Source organism: Nicotiana sylvestris, chromosome 1 (assembly GCF_000393655.2).
Source record: "Nicotiana sylvestris chromosome 1, ASM39365v2, whole genome shotgun sequence".
NCBI classification, from domain to species: domain Eukaryota; kingdom Viridiplantae; phylum Streptophyta; class Magnoliopsida; order Solanales; family Solanaceae; genus Nicotiana; species Nicotiana sylvestris.
In genome coordinates, this window is record NC_091057.1 from 176,171,126 (window position 1) to 176,196,201 (window position 25,076).

The window sequence follows — 25,076 nt, forward strand, 5'->3', positions numbered from 1 at the left end:
TTGAATTATACAATGCTTTATATTGGATACAATAAAAATACTATTTAGAAGAGTTTTTAAAGATACTGATCCACTTAGCTTCACTGTTAAAAGATTTTGAGTTAATATCTGACTATATTTTATTATGGCTAGTAATTATTGTGGTATTAATTCTACTTAGTGATTAAGTACAGTAATATCTTTACAACTTTCACAGTTAAGTTACTGTAGTTACCTCACTCTTCTTTAGTCATTAGTTACAAATGAAACTTCACTGCATCAATCGCAAAAATAAGAATGTTTTGACTTTCAAGCTCAACACAAAAGAATTGGTAGGATACTCATCAAAATCTATCCAATAATTAAAGGTCACGTAACTTTTATGTCTGTCACTTGCTTGAAATAGTAATAAAAAGTGTATTATTTTATTTTTGTATTTGAATAAGAGACAACGCTCCTACAATATTTTAATATTGCAATCGTATAGTAATTAGTTTGAATGTTGATAGCAATCGCGAAAATTCAAGAAGATACAAAAGAAATATACTAAACAAAGGGAAAATTGTTAGACGTGTTTTTTTAATGATTGATGAATGATTTTTAAGGCCACTTGTCACGGATGCAATTGCTAAATACGTTGGCTCACTGAAATTAACTGCTATTAATGCGTATAACACGTGAAAAAAAGGTAACAACAAACGAAAGAAAATTTTAGTATCGAATAATATTATCCACCGATTTAACTTGGACAAATAAAAAGAGATCATCATGTGTTTTTGATAGTGTTTGTTTGGCACTTTCATTTTATATGGCAGCTTAATGTAAAGATAATTGATATATTTCTTGGCAGTTTTAATTCAGTTTGTATCTCAAACAGAGTGACAAAATCATTCTAATTAGTAGCTTAAAGTGAATTACTTTTCTCATTGCTTTCTTAGTTTTCTCTATATTGCATGGGTGGTCACTCAACTTTGTGTTCATTGCCCAAAAATTACTATTTTTTTGTCACGTAAAAGTAATTCAATTTTGTGTTCATTACTCATAAATTATTTTTCTTTCTTTTGTTATACAAAATTCATTTTACTATGCTATATTTATCACAATAGTCACTTTGACCAAATTTTACGAACATTTCACTTGAAAAGTCTATTATGCTATTGACATTATAAATCCTCTCATTTATGTAATATCTTCTATATTATATGCTATATACTATACTTTTACCCATATATTTTACTAGTAATTAAAATAACTTAATATTATTTTATTTTTTATTTTTATAATATATCCGTACAATTAATTTTTCTTAACGTTAATTTTCAAAATATTTAAATAGCATTATCAAAATTTATCGATAACATTATCGTGAATAAATCTCAAGTCCTCGTTCTTAACCATGCTTAATGAAATATTTTAAATAAAATCAAAGCTCACTAATTTGTCACCCAAGCCATACCCATTAATCCAATAGACAAAATACTCACTGTTAGAAATTGTGCGTCCACCAGACTGTATAGAAAACCGGGTTCTCTATCTGTTTCCTCTTAAAATACTGATGAACCAAACTGTATAGCGATCTGGTCCTATATCAGTTTGGTACAATACTAAGTTTGTGTGAATCTACCAAATAGTATAGTACTTTGTAGAGGATTTTTACGTGGAAAAATCTCACACAAGGGGATAAAAAAACCACGACCTACACCTGTAGGCTTTTAACGTCACTAACTTGCAATCTCCCTGTTATAAGCCACTTTACAATAACCCTATTGCAAAGACTTCAACTAACTTGTGATGCTCTCATCACAAGCCACTCTATAACTATCCTAGTTACAAAGAATTTGACTAAATTGTGGTATTTCCACCACAAGCCACTTTGTCATACTACGGTTACAAAGGCTTCGACTAACTTGTGATGTTTCCACCACAAGCCAATTTGTCACACTACGGTTACAAAGGTTTTTGCTTATGACTCAACCTAATCAACGCTTCTAAGAAAGAAGGGTAGGAGTTACAATGAGGAACAAATAACAAAGCCTCAACAAACCTAAGGACTTAAGATATATTCGATCTTGGATCAGGTCCTTGAGGTTGTAGCAGCTTTGTTCTTGAGAGAGGTTCTTGAGCACTTGAGAGAATATTTTCGTTTTCTAATTTTGCAAGTGTTGAAACTCAATCTTATGCTTTGCATAAGGTTTATACTACACAAGACATCCTTAGTGATGTCCAATCTCAATGGGAAGTGACTGTTGCACTGTCTGCTGCATTGTTGTAGGCAATCACTTTCTGCAATTGCTTTCCAGCTGTAGTTGACTTGTACTTCTGTCAGAGAACCCTAAGGGACCAGGTCCCTCTTGTGTTCCTCTTCGTACAGTCGCGGACAGTCACTTTCTGCAGTTGTGTTCCAGCTGTATAGTTGACTTGTACTTCTGTCAGGGGAGCACCAAGAGATCGGGTTTCTGATCTGGTACTTGTGCACACTGCCCAGATTGTCTAGAGTTGAGTAACTTGAATCATTGTACTTTAGTTGATCAGAGAATAAGTGGGCGCTGGAAACAGTGCAGTGCGGCAGAATCTTCGTTTTCAGTTGTATCCAATTGACTTTGTACTGCCGTGAGGAACCCACAAGAGTATCAGGTCCTTGTCTCGGTTCCTACCTCCTGAAGTTGTAGCAAGTTCACATTTGGCTGGAATCCGTTAGATGCAGTGTAATCCAAGTGAGTGAGGTTCCCTCTCTAGTTCTTAACATTAAGCTTGTTAGATCATTAAAACATAAGACAAAGATATTGAAAACCTATCACTCACATTTAGCACAATGACAAATTAGAATAATATAGTTTCAAATAATATTAACAGATAAAGCTTTAAATTAAAAAAACTTAATACTAAACACATTGCCTCTCTGCCCCATCGGGGTAGGGGTAAGGTCTGCGTACACACTACCCTCCCCAGACCCCACTTTGTGGGATTTTACTCGATCGTTGTTGTTGTTGTTGTTGTTAATACTAAACACAAATATCTTTGAAACTTTTTTTAAAATTTTTATTGTCTGTTTTTATTATTTCAAATAAATATTAAAGATAAATCTTTTTTATTTTTTTATATTAAAAATATGTTCATGTTTGAATATGATTAAACAAATTGAGTTTCATGAAAAAATTGAATGTATGGATATATTATAAAAATAAGAAATAAAGTAATATAAAAATATTTTAATTATGAGTAAAATACCTAGGTAAAAATATATTATATAGTATATAATATAGAAGGTATTATATAAATGAACGGATTTATAATGTCAAAGGCATAATAGACTTTTCAAGTAAAAGTATTATAAAATTTGTCCAAGATGACTTTAGTGATAAATAGGGAAGGTAAAATGATTTTTGTGTAACAAAAGAAAGAAAAGTGATTTTTGTATAATTAACACAAAATTGAATGATTTTCGTAACAAAAAAAATGAACGTAGATTGAATGACCACGTAGGAAAATTACTCTTAGCTAGTTTTCAAGCAATTTCAATTTGCTCTACAGTTTCTAGCTCAAAAGGAACTCGATCACAAACAGAGGGACAACATTAGGGGTCCGAGGACAAATATCAGTTTTTCCGTGTGCAATAAGGCATTGTTTCACACATTCTTTGAATTAAAGCTTCCATTTGTACATCCCACACAGAAAGAACTGTAACTCTAAACTTTAGGTAATATATAGCACAATCATATACAGATAAATTTTCTTTTACCAAACTGAAAGAGAAGGGGGAAAAAGAAGAAGAAATTACTTGATTGCAATTGATGATTTTGTCCAGCATGCAAGTCTGAGATGAGAATGACATAATCCTTTTGAAACAATGAGAAATTGGTCCTAGTGTTTTGTATTTCCAATTCCTGGAAGATTCCTAAGGCTGCTAAATTTCCTTTTTCTTTTTTTGCTTTAAGTACTAAAAACAATATTTTCCTTTAGAAATTCATGAATCCAATTTTGGCTCCTGACTAGTTTTAATTAGGATTACACAAGATTAATCTGTACAAGCTAGTAAAAATTCGACAAGAGATTAACTTCATTGGAAGATGATTCAATTAAAAATTACTCAGTAATATAAGAGAGTAACAACAACAACAATAACTCAGTATAATCCTACAAGTGGGGTCTGGGAGGGTAATATGTGCGCAGACCTTACCTCTACCCCGAGGAGCAGAGAGACTATTTCCAGGAATATAAGAGAGTAAACAAAACAAAATTAAAGTGATAGTAATATGTTTCAGTAATCCTTTTGCACTCTACTTTGTTTTTAATATCAGTAACCTTTGTTTGCTCTACTTTCCTTTTCCCTTGAAATAAACAAAAAGGTGATGAATGGAATCTCCCTTTTTAGAAAGTACCAAATTATGCTCTATTTCTCCACAATTAAGATGAATAATAGTAGTATTTATCAATGAATCAATTACCAAGCCAAGGCAGATGAAGGCGTTGAGAAGAGTAAAATTATTTTCAACTTATATATTGGTATTCTTCATACTAGTACTGGAAATGTTAATTTACATTATTACTGTTACGCAACGCCTTCCTGATGATCTTTGGAAGGGCAACGTAAGGCTAAGCAACCGATGTCAGTGCGGTTGCTGTCCGCCAATGAGGTCCTCGCCGCACGCTAGACTAGATTGTCAGTGCCGTGCGGGAAAACCAATGTCGTGAGCAAATTGCGGAAGCTGAGAGAGAATTGGGTTTTGAATGATGATGATGATTTTATTGCTGAATGAAAATGCTGATTACAATGATGTGGTGTCGAGGGGGAGAGACACCAGAAAATGCTGATTGAAATGTTTGATTGTTTGGTCCCCCTTAATAATGCTTAAAAAAAATAAACCAACATGACAAGACTAGTCCTAATAAAGCTGTAGAAGCACACTGAAATGAAAATGATGAAAACTAGTCTATGATTACAATGAAAAGGACTTAGATTATTACAAGGAAAAACTAAGTCCGATGGCAGCATCTTTGTCTTGCGGGTCTGCGCGCGCGTTGCTGTGGGCGCGCGCGACACTTGATGTGCTGGCCTGAGGCTGGGCACTAGTGCTTGGCATCAGGGTCTGTGCGCGAGGCGCTGCTGGAATGGGCCTGCAGCTGGGCGCTGGCGAGGCATCAGGATCTGCGCGCGCGACATTGTCAGGGCGCGCGGCGCTGTTGTCATTGGCCAGCCCTTGGGCGCTGGCGAGAGGCATCGGTGGGGCGACAGAGGCACATGCACACTTGTCACTTGGCGCAGCCAAGACCACGAGGCCGACCATGGCGCTAGGCATTGTGAGGCTTGCTAGGCCGCCATGGGGCGCGGCCAAGGGATCATGGGGCATGTCTGGAAAGCAGCCCATGACATATTACATGTGTTGTTTTGTTCCTATATAAATGTTGTAAATATCGTTTTATTACAACAACGTGCACTTTCACATATATAGAGAGAGAAGCTTTATCTTTACCATGTAGAGGTAGATAAATTATTTTCACTAAATCTTGGTTCAAGAAAAATATTTATTTTATTAGATATAAAAAAGGAAAAAGCTAAAGAGAAACAGAAAAAATTGGACACCCGGACAGGCAAATAATGAAATGAGGTCAAAGTCAAACCCACTTGATAACTACAAATAAACTCCCCCCAAAAGTCTCCATTCGACTGAGAGTGAGACATACACACACACATCATTCTAGTTTCTCTAGAAATATAAATAAAAATGAACAAGAAAACAAAAGTAAAAAAACCCCAATGTCCGACAAAACCCCTTTGTCTCCCATTCACATCCAAACATATTCTTCTCTCTACTTTGGGCTTAATTCTGTGGTATCATTGGTCATGCTTGCTTGTCCCCTATACCACAATTTACCCAATAATCATAAGAAAATCTACTTATTCTTGCACAAAATCTTCTTATTCTTGCAAGAGTTCAAGTAATATGCATTAATAGTATTTAAAAAATTATATTGTTAGATCACTCAAAAATATTTACAGGCAAAATTCCTTAAAATTTGATCAGGTCCTTCAAAAATGCAGGTAAGTTTTCTTAAAAATATGAAGATATGTAATCTTGAAAATAAAGTAGACTTGCTAAAATAATTAGACGGTGAAAAAATTTCTTAGACTAACAGCGTATATAATTTAAACTCTCGTTGCACGTGACCAGATTTGCTTCTAATGTCAGTCTACATTTTTTCCTTACTAGTAGTATTATTTTTTGGATATGGAAAGTCAACTTGTGAATAGTTAATGAAAGGTAAAATTAAGAGATGTATTTTATGAAAGAGTTTTAACTTTTAACCTAAACTTGTATTAGTACCCGTGCAATGCGCGGACAAAAATCATGTCAAATTGTGATGTAAATTGTTTGAATCATGTGCGAATAACCTTAAAATATAAACCTCTGAGATAAAAATTATAAATTAGATATTAATTACGAAGAAGGATATGAAATTATTGTTTAATCTCGTAGTACACAACCTTTTTTTTTTTAATATATATTTGTAGTAGCATAACCCTTATTTTTAGTACTTGCATTTCGTTTCGCTGTCAATATTAAAGAATACTAAACATGTCATGTTATGATCTGTCTTGTTTGAGCATATTAGATAATATTATTTTAATAAAATTCTTACTACCACTTTGTTTTTATTTGAAAGTCAAATATGTCTTATTTATCACATCATTTTTATGCAAATTATTTTTTGGTTCTTTTCTTATAGTTATTGTATTATTTATTATTTAATATTATTATATTATTACATAATATTTTATTAGCTTAATAATTAAATTAATGTATTGCTTATTATCCTTTAATAGTCTTTAATAAATATAAATATTTTATTCTTGAAATTTGATATAATTTTACGTTTGTAACCACTTATTTCGGAATTTTTTAATCATTTAAATTTAAAGTAATATTTTAAACTATAATTTAATTATTTTGTTTTTAAATTAATTTAAAGTATAAGTATCCTCACACTGCCTCTATTTTTTATGCATTCTCTTCCCTACTACAATATTTTAATTAGTTTTTATATTAATGTTTCACCTATAACAAAAATAATATCATATTTTATTTTAAATTATAACTTTGAATTAATTTATTTGATTATTATATTCCAAGTGTATTGAGTTCTCTTAGTAATTATTTTTGTATTAAATGCAGTTAAATTTTCTTTCTTTTTTATCGTTAAGATGCAAATTTAATTTTTAATTTTATTAGTAAAATTACCTATATTAGAATTTTATTTTGTATTTTTAAAATTTTATTTTAATCATAAAAAATATTTCTTAATCATTTTGAACCTATTATATTTGAATGTTGTAGCAATATTTTCAGTGTCATATTATTTCTTTATATAAATTTTCTTTCTTTTTTAGTTTTAAGATACAAAATTAATTTTTAATTTTTATTAGTAAAATTACCTATATATAAATTTATTGTTTATTTTTAATTTTTTATTTTTTATTTTTTATTTTATTTTTCATAAATAAGACTTCAATTTTGTGGTATTATCTATAGTTTGAGCATTCTCATCATAGTTTTAAGAACTTTAATCTCAAATAGTCTTTCCCTTTCATTTCGATTAGTACATTTTTAATAATTTAACGTAATTTTACTATTTTTTAAACTGATATATAGTCTTATTACATTTTGTGTGGCTTTTTATTAACTTGTAACTTTATTAAATATCATTATCAACTACTATTATTTAATATAATATAGATAAATATATAATTTTTTAATCATTAAATAAATATTTATTTTGATTTAAAAATATTGCTTGAAAATTTTAAATTATTTAAATTTTAATAATATTTTTAAGTATTGTATATTTACTTTATTTTATTTTCTAAACTTATGATTTATACATATCCTCACATTATCTCTAATTTATTTTTATTATTCAATATTATTAGTTTTTGATTTTGTATATTAGACTTGAGTTACGTGGACTTACCCATATTATAACTTTTCTTATCACGATATAAAAGACTTTCTTATCTCAAATTTAATTATTTTTACCCTTTTTCTCTATGATAAAAAATCTGAATTTATATTTTTTCTCTATTTAGTCTTTATTTTTTATATTATATTATTCAATTCCTAATATTAATACATTGTCATGTGAATTTTTATTAGCTTGTTTGAATTTAATATATATTTCTGTCACACTTATTCTAATATAATATAGATAAAAATTAAATAACTTTCCCATCTCAACTTCAAATATTTTTTTATCATTCTATTTTCTAAATTGGACCGCATTTTAAAAATTCATGTTATGCTTTCAAACTTAAACTAACTAAACTCAATTCAAATATTAATCATATAAAAATATTTTCTTAATTGTTTGAACCCATTATATCTAAATAATATAGTAATATTTACGTATAAAATATTTGTTTGCCCGATTTATCAATATTAATATGACTTTATTATTCTTGTTATTAAAATATTTTTACTGATTCTTTAATTTTTTTTCTTACCTTATAAATAATTTGTATACTTTATATAAGATCTTATTTTGCTGCTTGAATTTTTAAATTTTTTAAACTCAATAAATCTTTAATATCTTAAGTAAATTTTAGTTTTATTTTATATTTTAACTTACTCCAAAATATAAATAATCATAAGTTATCTCAATTTACGTATCTCTATATTTTTTATTTTTTCTATTATATTTATAGATACAAATATACATATAAATATAAATATAAATATAGATATATAGATTAGATTTGTCTAAGATCTATTTAGATTATGTATAGGATTCATTAAACTACTTCCATTAATTATGTTTCTATTTATAATTCCTAATTATTAATGTTGTCCTAAAATTGCCAAGTGGCTCCATTTTAGCTTGCCACTTGGCTTAACCACAATGCATACTACTCTCCTTTTAATATAATATAGATAAATGACATTTTATAAACATTTTTTGAAAGAGTTAGTCCATATACCTTAAATTGCATGATCTATCTTAAGAATCAACCAATCTCTTTATCATTCCTCTTCTATTTCAATTGCTCGAACCTTAAAGACTTGTTCAGCTTCATTTTCTTCATTGATTTTAAATTCTGTGGAATAACATTGTATATATGTTTTGCCACACCAATGAAGTTGGCATACAATAATAAATAACTTCAAATCATGTTTGAATGTTTAGAATGCAAGCACACCAAATGAATATAACCTTACCACATGTAAATTGAAAAATAGAGTGAGAATCTACTATAACCATTTAAATTACCAAAAGATTATAAAAATCTTCACTTATCAATTCTTTTCTATGTTCTTATTACCTTAAGAACAAAGTGAGAATATACTATAACTAGATAAATTGCCCAATTCAAGTAAAAGTACATAACTTAAATCGTTAGGCAATTATTTTCATTTCTATAATCTTATGAGTTTAACTTATATTTATTGATGTAGAAAAAATTTACACTATCATGCCACATTATTAATATGCCTTATATCAAGATTATATATCTCATTTTTATAGTGTTACATATTACCTAATAGTGTAAAAAGTTTTTCGCAATGTTGAATGTATAAGTTAAACTCTAGTCATATTACTTCCATGTCGATAGTTTCCTGGCATTTCAGATTTTTTTTGTTTCTCATCCAGCGTTTGGTATGCGTATTGGAGCCCGACTATATCCGGATTCGTGCCGGGTAGGGCCTCACTCGGGGGGTAGCGCTCCCTACCAAGGATTTTTCCATACTCGGAGCTCGAACCCGAAACCTTTGGTTAAGGGAGCAGTTCCATCCAATGCACCACATCCTTTGGTGGTGGCATTTTAGATTCTAATTCACATGTTCTGTAGTGATATAGAAGGATATCAAAGGGGAGAAGGGGTATACAGAAAATTAACAAAATATTCAAGAATTTATGATTATAGTAAATATATAAAATATGTCCATCAAAAGTATGCATGCATGAAAAGGACCTAAGAGAGAATTGATATGAATAGAGAAAAAACAAATAGTGCAGATTTTCTGTCTTTTCTCCTCTCTCTATCTCTGCTTTCCAGTAGTAGTAGACTACACTCCTGCAAAAAAAAGCCAGTCCTCTTCTCTGCCAACTGCAACCACCAGCTAAGCTCTTCTTTTCTTTTTTTCCATTTTCATGTAATTTTTGAAAATGACATTAAAGGTAAATACTTCTGAATATCAATAAATATTATTACCACCATAGTTGGTAATAAGAAAGAAAAGAGATAAATCAGGTGATTGATTTTAATGAGGACTACCAACAGCTTCCACAAAAACTCTGCTAATTGAAGATGCCAATTTCATTTGCTGTTCTTGTACTCTGCTTTTCTTGAAAACAGGAAAATATGAAGATGTTGACTCCAAATCCCATGAATCATTTGAACTTTCTGAACTGTAAATTGGATCAATTACACCACTTGGGCTATGACTAGGATTCTCATATTTGCGTTTGTGTGAAATGGGCTTAGAACACACTTCTGATATGAGTTCAAAGCAATTATTCACTTTCTCCTGTGTACAGTAAATGGTTGCAGTTAATTCTCTGGAATATACTCATACTATAACATTTAATGGCTGTTTTTTTCACCATGTTGGGGTGTAACAACATGAAAGAATAAAAAGAACAAAAAACAGTAATAATCAAGAAAATGGCAAAGACAAATTAATAAAACTAACCTTGTTAATTTTGAGAACCCCAAGAAGTTGATTTTGGTAGTCAACAGAATTACAAGGCTCAACTTGATGAATAACGTGAAGCATAATTGCAGTGGCCAATACAGACGGCATATAACGTACGAATCTACAATCTGTATTATTAGGGCAAAGATGTCCAAAAATCAAAAGGGGTTTCTTCTGTTACTTTTCTTGTTACTTGTTATCATCGAAAAATCTAATCTTTAGTCAAAACAAGATTCCGCAACAGCAACTCAAAAAAGAACAAAAAGAAAAAAAACTGATATGAGTTCAATAATTACCAGCCATAATAGAGAGGAGGAGATTTTCACATCTTCTAAGAAATTCCCAGTGAATATTATTTCTTAGCCCAAGCCTCCTTATAATATGATCAAGAAATGAAAGTGGGGTCACTGGATTCATCCTCCATTTTAGTGAAGACAACACTAAAAGCTCCATTCTTTGAATAGTTTTTGCCTCAAACACATATTTAGCATCCTCCACCTGTAAAAATCAACATGTTTTATAAAATAAAAAATTCAAGAATTTGATAAAATAGAGAAGTTAGAAAAAAAAGGTTATTACTTGAAAATCTAAAAGAAGAGGAACTTGAGTTTCTTCAACTTTAGCAGCTAAAGAAAGACAAGTAACAGCAGCAAGTTGAATCATCCAAGGTTTATCTTTCTGATAATGAAGACTAGTCAGAAACCTGTCAAAGTAATTTATGGCTAAAACGGCAGTCAAAGCAGAGAAACCATAATAACCATTCACTTTTAAAATCCATTCCACAGAATCAACACGGGCAGAACAGAGTAAAGAGTCATCTTGAAAACTGTTAAACCAACAATGGGTTTCTTTTTCTTTAGAGAAAAGTGAAAGAAGCTCTTCATCTTCCCAAAATAAATCTTGTTCCAACAAAAGCAAAGGTAATAAAGAATTAGGCTTTGTTGTTGTTGTTGTTGTTGTTGTTACTTCTGAAGAGAGTGGTGTAATAATAGTCTCATCATCTACTAAATCTCCCCATTTTTCTTCTTCTTCTTCACAGTAAAGAGCATCTAAAAGAAAAGATTGAGATAGTTCTTGTTGCTCATTGTGTTCTATTGCCATCTTCTAGTAAGAAGGAAGTAGAAGAAGAGATGTATATAAATCTCTTTTTCTCATTATACAAAACAAAGCTTTTTCACCATACTCATTTTCCTCTCTATTTTGTCTGATTGTGTGTTGTGGGAGGTGTGAAGAGAAGAAGAGAGAAAAGCTATAGGAGGAGGAGTACACAGAGACTCGTTTCTCAAAAACAGAAAGAAAAAAGAAAGAAAGATAAAGGAAGAGAGAAAAAGAAAGAGATTTTATCAGAGTGGATGTCACGCTTGTCCTTTCTTTATATGTAGTAAAATAGGAGTATGTATTTTGATTTGAGGTTAGGACTGAAAGGAGGAGATTTCGATGATTTTTGTTTGGGGGCTTTGGGTTTTTACCTTTACTTTCTCCACTTTCTTGGTATTGGAATGGTAAAAATAAAATAATACTAGTAGCAGTGTAGGATATGTATAAAGATACAAAATAGAAGGGGATATATATATATATACGTACTTTATATACAATGTAGTAGTAGTATGTTGCAGAAAATGGGAAAAAAAGGCACACACACCAAGCCGGATCTTCTCATGACAGAGAATTTGAAAAGGCACCGCTCATCTTACACTATTGGGCTCGTTTAGTACCGGAGAAAAAAAAGATAATTAATCACTAGATTAAATTTGAGATAAGTTTAGTTCATATCTGATTGGAATAAAATTACGATATAACTAATTCTGATATTGTAATATTATTTTTATCTCTATGAGAGGGTGGATAACAATCTCGAAATAACTAATTTAGGGATAATTAATTATGGATTACTTATATTTGAGATCGGTTTATCTAATATTTGGTTGAGATAAAATTGTGGTATAATTAATTTCAAAATTAGTTATCGTGGAATTGTAGTGTTGTTTTTATCCCTGTAGAAAGATGGGATAACAATCCAAAAATAATTAACACCGAATAATTAATCCTCGGATAATTTATTTCCCAACCAAACGACCACTGATAGATTTGGTTACCTAGATTAAAATACTAATTTGGTAGTATTAGATTTGAGATTGCATTTATCCATCGTTTAGTTGTATAAACATTATACCAAGCTGTTGATATTATCCATCACGGATAAAAGATGGTATGATAGTCATGGTTATAATCCTAGGATTAATACTAAGATAATCTTGATTCGAACTAGACGACCCCTTGTAGTCTAGAAATAATATTTATTAGCATTTGGTGTTTATATTAAATATTATTTATTAATTAATAATTTAAGGTAAAAATATCTTAAAGATACATATAATATATTCTTTCAATTCAACCTTTTTTTTTCTCTTAAGATGATGTCAATTGGGTATATATACCATTTAAAGGAAGCAGCCCCTTTCTCTCCTAATTTATTCTACTTACATTAATGTGATTCACCAGTTGGGTGAAGATCAACTCCTTAACCTCATTTCCAATAAGAAGAAAAATAATGAAAGTGTACATCATGTTTTATGCCTATAGACCTCAGATGAACAATATTAGAATCCGCAAGAAAACAAAGTTTAACACGAGTGACATATATTGAAGTATGTGTATTTATCTCCGTGATAGCATTAGTTAGGGGTGTACATATGTCGAGTTGGTTCAGATTTTTCAATTACCAAACTAAATCAATTATTTCGGATTTTTAAAATTATAAACCAAACTAACAAAAGTCGGGTTTTTCGGGGTTTTTTCCAACAAAATCTTCATAGCATAAAATTTATAATTTGTACTCTAATATTTCTTAGGTCCTAGTAGGATAAAACGATATAACATGTTACCCAATAAAATAATATAAAATAATAGGAGATGAGTCATAATTATATTAAAATACTCAACAAATTGCATAAGATAAATACTGCTAATTAATAAGCCATAATAAAAATAAATATAATCTAAAAGTACTAGGTCATGTTAAAATAAGTACGACTAATAAGTACTAAGTATTAATTACATGAGTAAATAATATTAAAAGTGAGTTATGCATTTTCACTATCTAAATCAATACAAAACAAAAAAATAAATATTCATTACTATTGTCACTTCTAGTATTGAATTGAATTTCTTTTGTTAGTATTAGTATTAATTTGATTTTGCTGCTTTGAGCTTTATTTGATTTACTAACTTTTATGGGCTATAAAACATATTTGATCCTTCAAAAGTTCTAAGTCCAAACTTGAAATAATACATTAAAAGAGAGAACTATTAAAGAGTTTAAATTATATTTATAAATTACATTGCAATAATTATTTTTATGTATAAAATATTTTTAAAATTTGTATACACGTAATGTCGGGTTGGTTTGGTTTCGGTTTGACTTTTTCTTAATTAAAACAAAACCAAACCAATTATAGTCGGGGTTTTTTTTCTAACACCAAACCAAATCAAACAAAACCATAGTCATTTTTTTTTTCTCGGTTTGACTCGGATTATCGGTTTGGTGCGGTTTGTCGGTTTCCTTTGTACACCCCAAACATTAGTATATTACTACTACTTATTTATATAGCCTATTTGCCAAGCTTTTTTTTGCACCAAAAGTTTTTTTTTTTTTTTTTGCCAAAAGCACTTTTGACCTAAAATTGAGGTGTTTGTCATGCTTTTAAAAGTAAAAAAAGTGCTTTTGAGGTTCCGAGAAGAAAAAAAAAGAGTTTCTCTCCAAAAGCATTTTTCTAAAAAGCACTTTTGAGAAAAATACACTTAGAAGCAGTCTTCAATAGCTTGGCCAAACATTAATTACTGTTCAAGAGTGTTTTTCAAATTAATTAGCCAAACACAAACTGCTTCTCACCAAAAGCACTTTTTGAGAAAAACACTTCTCAAAATAAGCTGATTTTATAAGCTTCGCCAAATAGGCTATTAGCCAAATAGCCTGTTTGGCCAAGCTGCAAAAATCAGCTTATTTTGAGAAGTTTTTTTTTTTAAAGTATTTTTTCAAAAGTACATTTCGTGAGAAGCAGTTTGAGTTTGGCTAATTAATTTAAAAATCACTTCTGATCAATAGTTAGTGTTTGGTCATGCTTTTAAAAATTGCTTTTACGTGTATTTTTTTCAAAAGTGCTTTTCAAAAAAGTAATTTTGAAGAGAAACTACTTTTTTCTGTTTCTTCAAAATTGTTTCTGCTTCTCCTCAAAAGTATTTTTTTTTCTTCTGAAACCTTGGCTAAACACTTTAACTTTGGAAAAAAAAAGTGCCTTGGCCAAACATGTTATTAACCATATTGACCCATTCAAGCGTCGAATATGCCTTTGCTGGGAATGACAGTTTTGGCTAAATTAGAATACTTCAGTATTATTACATTCTCTTGAAAATACTTTGGGGTTGCTTCCGGCAGCGTAGTGAAATTAAGTTAAATACACTATCATTTTAAGAAATTTTACACAATTCGATATTTGTTATAGCCGAAAATATATCTTATTTTTCAAGATTACAAATTTTATCTAGAAATATCCTCTTGCATACGTATTATATGTAGATAGATACTCCATGAAACATGGAATACACATAGATAGGGAAGCTGAAAAGTCGAAAATAGGGGGAATGGTGTTGGGAAAAGAGGGATTTTGGATTGCTTTTAAGTGTTCTGTACTTACTTTGTAGAGTTAATAGGCAAAAGAGTAGCTTCCAAAGCTGCCGTTAGGGTGCATCGGTTTTCCCCAGTAATTACATTTAGTACTTCAATAAATAATTGCATTATGATTTACTTTATTGGAGTAGAATTTTATAGTAATAATCTTCTAAGAAAATTGCTACTCTCGTGTCACAGGGAAAGGAAAATAAGGTTCTTACCAGGGAAATTGTAATTGTACAAACAAGAATTAAATAAAATAAGCTAAAATAAATAAATAGTGTGTTTCGTCCTAGTTCAAAAGTCATAAATGATTTCGTCTTTGGCAGGCAGTACTCTTGTCTTTTTGACGTACTCTCTGCAGCATTTGTAGGGTTAGAATTTTTTGTGTTAGCATCAACAAAATCATAGTACTACTACTAGTAAATAACATTCTAGTGAAAATTAATGAAGTAAAAATTTGGTAAAAGCAACCGGCAGAAATTAGCAATCTCTAACACACACATCTTCAAGGGAGGTGTTCTATTTGATGAGACGCGAGACGAAGTTAATGAGAGACCGGAGATATGGAGGCAAACCCTGGAGTCCAAAGATTTCAAGTTGAGTAGGACTAAAATGGAATATCTAGAGTATAAGTTCAGCGGCGTGACGGGAAAAGCGAACGTGGAAGTGAGGCTCGACTCACAAGTCATCCCTAATAGAGAAAGTTTCAAGTACATAGGGTTGATTATCCAGGGGATGGGGAGATCGACGAGGATGATACGCACCTATTGGGGTGGAGTGGATAAAATGGCGGTTAGCGTCTAGAGTCCTGTGTGACAAGAATGTGCACTGAAACTTAAAGTTAAGTTCTAAAGAGCAGTGGTTAGACCGACCATGTTGTATGAGGCTGAGTGTTGACCAATTAAGAATTCGCATATCCAGAAGATGAAAGTAAACAAACTGAGGATGTTGAAATGGATGTGAGGGGTACACTAGGCTGGATAAGATTAAGAATGAAGATATTCAGGAGAGGGTGGGCGTTGCTCCCATGGACGAAAAGATGCGGGAAAAGAGGCTTAGCTGGTTTGGGAACGTGCGGAGAAGAAGCCTAGATGCTCTGGTTAGGGAGGTGTGAGCAGTTGGCTTTGGCAGGTACGAGAAGAGGTAGAGGGCGGCCTAAGAAGTATTGGGGTCAGGTGATCAGACAGAACATGGTGCACCTTCAGATTTTCGAGGGCATGGCTCTTGATAGGAAGGTATGGATGTCGAGCAATAGGGTTGTAGGCTAGGGGATAGTTGAACGTTATCCCTCTTTGTACTAGTTCGTCTGATGGAGTTTTGTCTAGGATTGCTAGCGGTTTATGTTGTGTTCACACTATTTTTTCCGTTTTGCATAGTATTGTGTTATTGACGTTCCACTTATTGCTATCTCTTACGATGTTGATATTATTTTTCTGGTTTCTTGTGTTGTTATAGATCTATGATTTTGTTATTTTATGATATTATTCTCTTTTCTGTTGAGCCGTGGGCCTCCCGAAAATAGCCCTTCTACTCCTCCGGAGTAGGGGTAAGTGATAAGTTATGTGCCTTGTTATATTTGATGATCTAACAAACTTGTTGATAAGAACCAGATTAGAAACCTGTTACACATCCTCAAAGTGCTTAAGAATAACAAGTCTCAAGTCGGGCACAAGTTCCAACAATTAGAGTCAAAAAGACGACAGAGGGAACAGATGAACATCAGTTCCCTTGTTGACTGTACCAGTCAAATCCCCATAGTTGTAAAGTTGTTGTAACTGTTCCTATGCACACGCGTAACAGGGCAAACAGTGCAACAATTACTTTATGGGAAATACCTTTTTGCCGGATAATTGCTTGCATTATCCAAGTGACATCCCTTGTATATTATCAACTTGATGCAAGGGAAAACAAGTCACTTGAATACTTTGGAAAATTATCAAGCTTCTCTCGCAAGTGTGCTGCAATCTTGCAAGTGACTCAAGCCTTCAAGAACAAAGAACAACAGAACAATGACCAGTTACCAGCACTGCGTTACCATATGTCCTTAGTTGTGTTGTACCTTTGTTAGAGCAATTTACTTATAATTCCTACTTAGCTTAGCTAGAAGCATTGTGTAGAAAATCAGTTGTAAAATCATAAATCTTATGTTTGTGTCTTGGCTAGAGTTAGTCGAGTTGTAAGGTTTGTAATAGAGTTATTACAAAGAGGCTTGTAATAGAGTTATTACAAGTGAGTGAGGGATTAAGAATTTAATTCCTAGATTACAATAATTTGTAATTTGAAGTTTACTCAGTAGTAAAGTTGAAATCCTACGAGTGTAGATCGTGGTTTTTAATCTCGTGAGCTAGAAATTTACCACATAAAACTCTGCTGTGTTATTTACTTATCATTGTGTATGTGTGTATGTTCTGTGGGTACTGATAGAGAACCGGGTTCTCTATACAGTTTGGTGGACCCTTAATTTCTATCAGTAAGGTCTGCGTACACTCTACCTTTCCTTGACCCTACTAGTGAAATTCTATTGGGTTGTTGTTGTAACACCACCGAAAGAACAATAATGAAATTACATTTTCTTGTACTCATTATAGGGTCGACTTTCTAGCTCTAACCATATTTTCTTTTTGGAGATATGTGTGATGACCCGCCATGTCATCATGCCAGGCGTCATTTGGCATATATTAATGTCATGTGGAAGCTTACATAAGAAGAAGGATAGCATTTGTGAGAAGATTCTAGAGAGGTATGGACATTTCCTTAGGAAGAACCTAGATCCTTATAGATTTGCTAATAAAATCCTTGAAATCTTCTAGGCTTGTAGAGAATTCTAGAGAAAGCCCTTATCTCGTAAATATAAAGGACTTGTATAATAAATAACACTAGCCCCTAGGAGACTAGTATATAAATGGGGCCACTCATTTGTAATTCACCAAGAAAACAATTCAAGTTCTCTCTAATACAAAGCTTCCTTTAACAATTCTCTTGTGTTCTTTCTTCCATTCTCTTAGCGATCTTGAGTGTAGTAAGGCTGACTTGATATAGCAAGAACGTGAGCAAGTTGTGCAAGATCGTGAGCAAGTTGTCAAGTGTCACACGTGTACTTAGTTAGCAACTAAGGACGTGACAACGTGGTATCAGAGCGAAGGTTTCAACTAAGGGAATGGCGAACCACGGAGAAATTAACGCGTCCAACACCCAAGCCAACGTCATCCAGGATGCTGCTGGCAAGAGCGGCGTAGCAAAAAGAGGAATGCCACCAACAAGAGCCAGGAGGTGCCACCTGAGGTTGTGTCAAACGAAGGGCTTACATCCCAAGAACCATCTGCCACTGAGGCGAGCGAGGAAGAAGTGAAGGTCCTTCTAGAGGACGTCTCACTCGGTAAAGAGTGGATGATGAATATGAACGCGGGGATGGACGCCGTGGAGATCTTTGGCCAACACTTGGGGAAGGTGGAAGGCACCCTTAACGTTCTTGAGGGGCATATTCTTGAAGAGATTGAGAGTATCTAAAATGACTTGGAGGGACATACACAGACTGAGATGGAACTAAGGCAAACCGTCACTGCCTTAGAGTCTAGACTCATGGAGGCTTTGAGTATTATAGATGCTATGAAGGCAAAGATAGAGTCACACGAGGAGCATGTCAATGCTGGTGTGACCGAGGTAGCCAGCAATGTTGTGGTGACGAGGGAGGCCAAGATCGAGGCTCCAAAACCCCTGGTGTTCAAAAGTGTTCGTGATGCACAAAAAGTGAAAAACTTCCTTTGGCACTTGGAGAACTACTTTAGGCACGACAAAGTGAGGGACGACGAGGCCAAGATCAACACTGCGGTATTGTACCTCTCAGAGACCCCCATGCTACGGTGGAGAAGGAAGATGGCTGACGTGGATAAAAGTCTATGTACTATTAGTACATGGGATCAGTTCAAAGTGGATTTCAAGCGACAGTTCTTTCCAAAAAATGTCTTGTACGAGGCAAGGCGCAAGCTTAGGGAATTAAAGCAAACGGGAAGCATACGTAACTATGTCAACGAGTTCACTACCCTTATGCTTCAAATCCCCAACCTGACCAATAATGACTTGTTGTTCCACTTCATGGACGGGTTGCAAAATTGGGCTAAGTAGGAGTTGCAACGCCGATAAGTCACTGATATAGACCAAGCCATAGTGGAGGCCGAATCATTGATAGATTTCAGGCATGACAAGAACGACAAAGGCAATGGCAAGGAGTCAAAGGTTAACAATGTCAAAGGTGGGGGAGACCGTGGCAAAGGCAAGGAGATACAACAACAATAATCCAAGACTCAAAATTCCTAAAAGTCGAGTAGTCGTTAGGGCTACGCCAAGAAGAAGGCGTGGGTCAAGAAGAAGGGATGCTATATATGCAGAGGGCCACATGGCTTCAGGAATTGTCCTGACCTCAAGAGCCTCAGTGCCATGGTACGTGAGCGGAAGGAGCAACCGCAAGGAGAGAGTTCGGGAAACGCACAATTGGGTATGATCGGATTATGTGGTGTTGTCACAAAGCAAGTTATCCAACCTACCGAGAATGGCAATCAGCGCGTGGATCTCACCATCAACAACAAGCCCGCTCGTGCAATGGTGGATACTGGAGCAACTCATAATTTCGTGACTGAGGCTGCCGCAAAGAGACTAGAATTGAAGCTTGCTCCAACCAACTCTCGCGTCAAGACCGTGAATGCCGAGATACACAATGCTCGTGGGGTATCTAATGGAGTTGGTGTCAAATTGGAAACTTGGAAAGGTATGATAAACTTTACCGTAACTGTTATGGATATCTTTGACATCATACTGGGGCAAGAGTTCTTTAGACATTGCCATACTTTAATCGAACCTACCTCCACCGTCTCTTGGTTATGGAGCGAGAAGGAGCTCGCATGGTACCTACAGTGACTATGCCACATGGACAGATCCAAGCACAACTCTCAGCTATGCAGGTTGTCAAGGGGATCAAGAAGGGGGAGCCGATGTTTGTGGAAACCATTGCAAGTCTAGAGGAAGACAAGAATTTTCAAGAGATAGTGCCGCCTTGCATAGAGACGTTGCTTGAGGAGAACAAATATGTCATGCCCGAAGAGTTACCTAAGCACTTGCCGCCTAGGCGAGAGATGGATCACAAGATTGAGTTGAAGCCAGGGGCAAAGCCACCCGCATTTGCCCCATATCGTATGGCATCGCCCAAACTGGAGGATCTCAAGAAACAATTGAAAGAGTTGTTGGATGTTGGTCACATTCACCCATCAAACGCACCTTTTGACGGACCAGTATTATTCCAGAAGAAGGATGGATCGATGCGCTTGTGCATAGACTACCGAGCACTTAATAAGGTTACAGTGAAAAATAAGTACCAGATCCTTCTCATTGCTGATTTGCTCGATAGACGTGGGCAAGCCAAGTACTTTACCAAGGTGGATCGTCGAAAGGGCTACTACCAGATTCGCATTGCGAAAGAGGATGAGCCAAAGACATCATGTGTGACGAGATATGGAGCCTTTGAGTGGTTGGTAATGCCTTGCGGCTTAACCAATGCACCAGCCACATTTTGCACCCTTATGAAAAAGATTTTTCATCCCTACCTTGATCAGTTCGTTGTAGTCTACCTAGATGACATAGTTATCTACCGCAACACCTTGGAAGAACACATGGGGAACTTAAGGAAGGTTTTCCAAGTCTTGCGGGAGAACGAGCTATACATCAAGAAGGAGAAGTGCGAGTTTGCATAATCAAAGGTGCACTTCTTGGGCCATGTCATTAGCAATGGCGAGCTACGCATGGACGAGGCTAAGGTACGTGCTATCTAGGAGTTGGAGGCACCTATAAAGGTAACTGAGTTGAGATCCTTCCTTGTCCTTGTTAACTACTATTGTCGGTTCATTTGTGGATACCTAGCAAAGACCTCACCATTGACTGAGTTGCTAAAGAAGAATAAGCCATGGGTTTGGACGGAGCATTGTCAAAAGGCGTTTGAATGCCTTAAGGCAGCTGTAACAGAGGAGCCAGTCTTGGCGTTACCCGACTTTGCCAAGACATTTGAGGTACACACAGATGCCTCAGACTTCACCATTGGGGGTGTCTTGATGCAGGATAAGCATCTCATAGCATTTGGGAGCCGCAAGTTAAACAAGAGGAAGCAGTGTTACACGGTGCAAGAGAAGGAAATGACTGCCATTGTGCATTGCATTTGTACATGGAGACATTATCTGCTCGGGTCGAGGTTCATGGTCAAGACTGATAATGTGGCTACTAGCTACTTTCAGACAGAGAAGAAGCTCACACCAAAGCAGGCTAGGTGGCAGGATTTCTTGGCCGAGTTTGATTATGCGCTAGAGTATAAGCCTGGCAAAGGTAACGTTGTAACTGATGCCTTGAGCCGTAAAGTCGAGCTTGCTGCAATCACTTCAGCGAGATGGGACATTCGGAAGGCTATAAAAGAAGGCATGCAACATGATCCAGTGGCCAAACAACTTATTGAGTTACCCAACAAAGGCAAGATGAGACGGTTTTTGTCACGACCCATTTTCTGAACAAGCCGGGACAAGCACTCGATCACTAAACATGACCGAGCGAACCATCTCTTCTTATCAAATCTTTTATAATTTCAAACTTTATATGCAACAAGGCAATACTCTAACCAAATACTTTTTATTAATTTAAATATTTAAATAAATCAACTCCAAAACTTTATTCGTAGTAACTACTGAATTACTGCTAAGTTATTTTAAAAAACATCTAAATCTTAACCCAATGACTATGTCTATGAAGCCTCTACTGATAAACTGATGCACTGCTCAGGACATGAGATTTCCTGGCCAGTTCTCTAAGTAAACAAAGAAATAGATAAATTAAAATGACTCTAAGGAATACTCCACGAACAAAAGCGGAGCTCACCAATAGCATTGGAAAGGAGGGAAGTCCTAAACCGTAGCCTGCTCGCCTGCAAAACCGGTTCCTACGTTGTACCGCAGACCAACGTAGGTTCCAAAAAAAGAACGTCAATACCATCCATTGTACTCAGTGAGTCTCAACAACATGGGTCGAAACTTTAATAACATATACATTACGAGCAAAGGTTCTAAATGCATGTAAAACATAAAGCTTATAAGAATAATTCTAAAATAATTGCATAATAGCAGTTTGTGAATATTCTAAAGAAATTCTTTTCTTTTTTTTTCTTATAAAAAAAATATTTCACTTTATTCTTTGGGAGTTCCAACTATCCTGACTTAAAATTCTGTCTCAGTCACCGTGTGATCGGCACGGGTTCGATCCCAACCTGATCGAATAGGCCCAATCCACGAGGTGCCACTCGCTTCATGGTTCTCAGCGCTCATGTATCATACCTTAGCATGGCCAAGCAAATTCTCAGCAACGAGACCCTCAGCTCGTGTGCTCCCTACTTTGGCACAAGTAGTTTCAGGAAGTTAACGCCTTGGTCAGGACCCTTGACCTGGACGATGACCCCTTCTCAGAATATAGGATACTCCCAAAAATCTTTTTTTTCTAAAACTTCTTCTTGTGACTTTTCAAGTCTAAATCTTTTCTTTATAGAACATCATGTACATGCTCATGCTGGTATCCTTAAATGTAAAGCACGAAATAAGAATGAAATAAGCATGTAAAAGTGTTTCTAAAGATTCTTACTTCTTCATAAATTTTCAACATGAAAATAGCATATAAGAATAACAAAAAAATTTGAAAATTTATGCACATATATCATAATAAATCATTTAAACTTTTGCTAGAATAATTCTAAGTTAATAGGTACTCACTCGCTCCCATTAAGTAAATATAAACTCTTTTAAGTAATTTATCAAACACCTTGTATGCGTGCTTTTGTGAGTTAAACCACTTTAGTAAAGGGTTATATTAACTCACCTCAAAACTCTTTGAGCCAATACGTAGACCCCAGTCCAATTTATACCCGTCAAACAATTGATTCTACAACAACCAGTGCATTTTAATTGATTTTAAAGTTTTACACCTAAACATAAAATTTGATGTTGATACAAAGAAAGAAAGGAATTAACTATTCAGTTCTTACCTATTACTACTGTAGGGTAATTGACAGTAGGGAATTTTTCATACCTGAGTTTAAGAATTACTACTTTGTAAATAACCCTAGAATTTTCGTTGCCTGCCCGAATAGTTCGTTGCCTCTGTTTCTGAGCAAACAGAATGTAAATTCTATTTTGTTTTTGCAAGGTTATTCACGCCTGTTGCAATCCTATTGTATTTGTTCCAACAGCCTTTTATGGGCTTAGCTTGGCACACTTCTTCTATTTATTTTATTTGTTTTTTTTACTTAACTAGTATTTAATTATACCTACTTTTAATAATTAGAAACATTAAAATTATTAATATTCCCCTAATTGTATATCCAATTATTTATAAATAGAGAAGTAACTCAAAATCAATTACAAGGGTTTAAATCCATAATAGAAGTATAATTTGAGATTAAAAAAATAATTAAATTCTATATTTAACGTGTCTTGAAACCTTTATATATTTGAGGAGTGTTACAGTTTTGGATAGAAGACGTCCTACTACTTTCCACAGGTCGACGGGTCTATGTTCCTAAGTTTGGAGATATTAGACGACGGATCATAAGGGAGAGTCACGATACAATGTGGGTTGGTCATCCAGGTCAACGTCGCACTAGGGCCTTGGTTGAGTCGGTCTACTATTGGCCACGCATGCGAGATAACATAGAGTGCTATGTGCAGGCTTGTCTTGTCTGTCAACAGGACAAGGTTGAACAACAACAAACCGGAGGACTTTTGGAGTCACTACCAGTTGCAAAGCGTCCATGGGAAAGCGTGACTATGGACTTCATCACTTGCCTACCGAAGTCTGACGGTTATGGTACTATTATAGTGGTCGTGGATAAATTTTCCAAATATCCCACCTTCATGCCCGCCTTACCGGGTTGCACAACTAAGGAAGCCGCCAAGCTATTTTTTAAGAACGTGGTAAAGTATTGGGGCTTACCAAGGCATATCATCAGTGATCGAGACCCCCGCTTCACTGGAACTTTTGGAGAGAGTTGTTCGACATACTTGGCACGGAACTGCACTTTTCTACTAGTTTCCACCCACAGACGGATTGACAAACGGAATGGGTTAATGCCTTACTAGAATGCTACTTGAGGCATTATGTAAGCGCGCATCAGAAAGATTGGGCAAGGCTCCTAGACATCGCCAAATTCTCTTATAACTTGCATCGGAGTGAGTCCACTGGGTGGACACCATTTGAGCTAGCCACAGGCCAACAACCACAAACTCCACATGTGTTACCATCCGCGTTCGAGGGAAAGAGTTTGGGGGCTTATCATATAGCCAAAGGATGGGAGGAGCAGCTCGACACTGCTAAGTCCTACTTGGATAAGGCAACTAAGAAGATGAAGAAGTTTGCGGACCGTAAGCGGCGTCCCACATACTATAGAGTTGAGGACATGGTCATGGTGAAGCTTAACCCAAGACAGTTCAAGGCACTACGGGGCATGTATTAGAATCTGATTCGCAAGTATGAAAAGCTATTTAAGATCGTCACCAAGGTAGGCAAGATCTCATACAAGCTTGACATGCCATCGTATCTTAAGATCTACCCTGTCTTCCATGCCAGCATGCTTAAGCCATATCATGAAGATAAGGATTATCCGAGTAGGGGCCAATCAAGTCGAGCGCCAATAACTATCACCGCCTCGCATAATCGGGAGATTG

The 25,076-nt window shown here is 34.5% G+C and overlaps 2 protein-coding genes across 2 annotated transcripts; one reads left to right on the plus strand and one right to left on the minus strand.

The window, feature by feature from the left end:
- Positions 1–9,863: 9,863 nt before the first annotated feature.
- LOC104220649 (cyclin-D3-2-like) lies at positions 9,864–12,017 on the minus strand. Its single transcript, XM_009771544.2, has 4 exons — positions 11,247–12,017; positions 10,964–11,165; positions 10,665–10,795; positions 9,864–10,499 (listed from the first exon to the last, which is right to left on the minus strand). Exons 1-4 carry the CDS (start codon positions 11,766–11,768, stop codon positions 10,233–10,235), a joined length of 1,122 nt encoding a protein of 373 aa, XP_009769846.1. The 5' UTR covers positions 11,769–12,017; the 3' UTR covers positions 9,864–10,232.
- Positions 12,018–18,876: 6,859 nt separating this feature from the next.
- On the plus strand, positions 18,877–19,461 carry LOC138877162 (uncharacterized). Its single transcript, XM_070156742.1, has one exon. It carries the CDS (start codon positions 18,877–18,879, stop codon positions 19,459–19,461), a length of 585 nt encoding a protein of 194 aa, XP_070012843.1.
- The last annotated feature ends 5,615 nt before the right edge of the window (positions 19,462–25,076 follow it).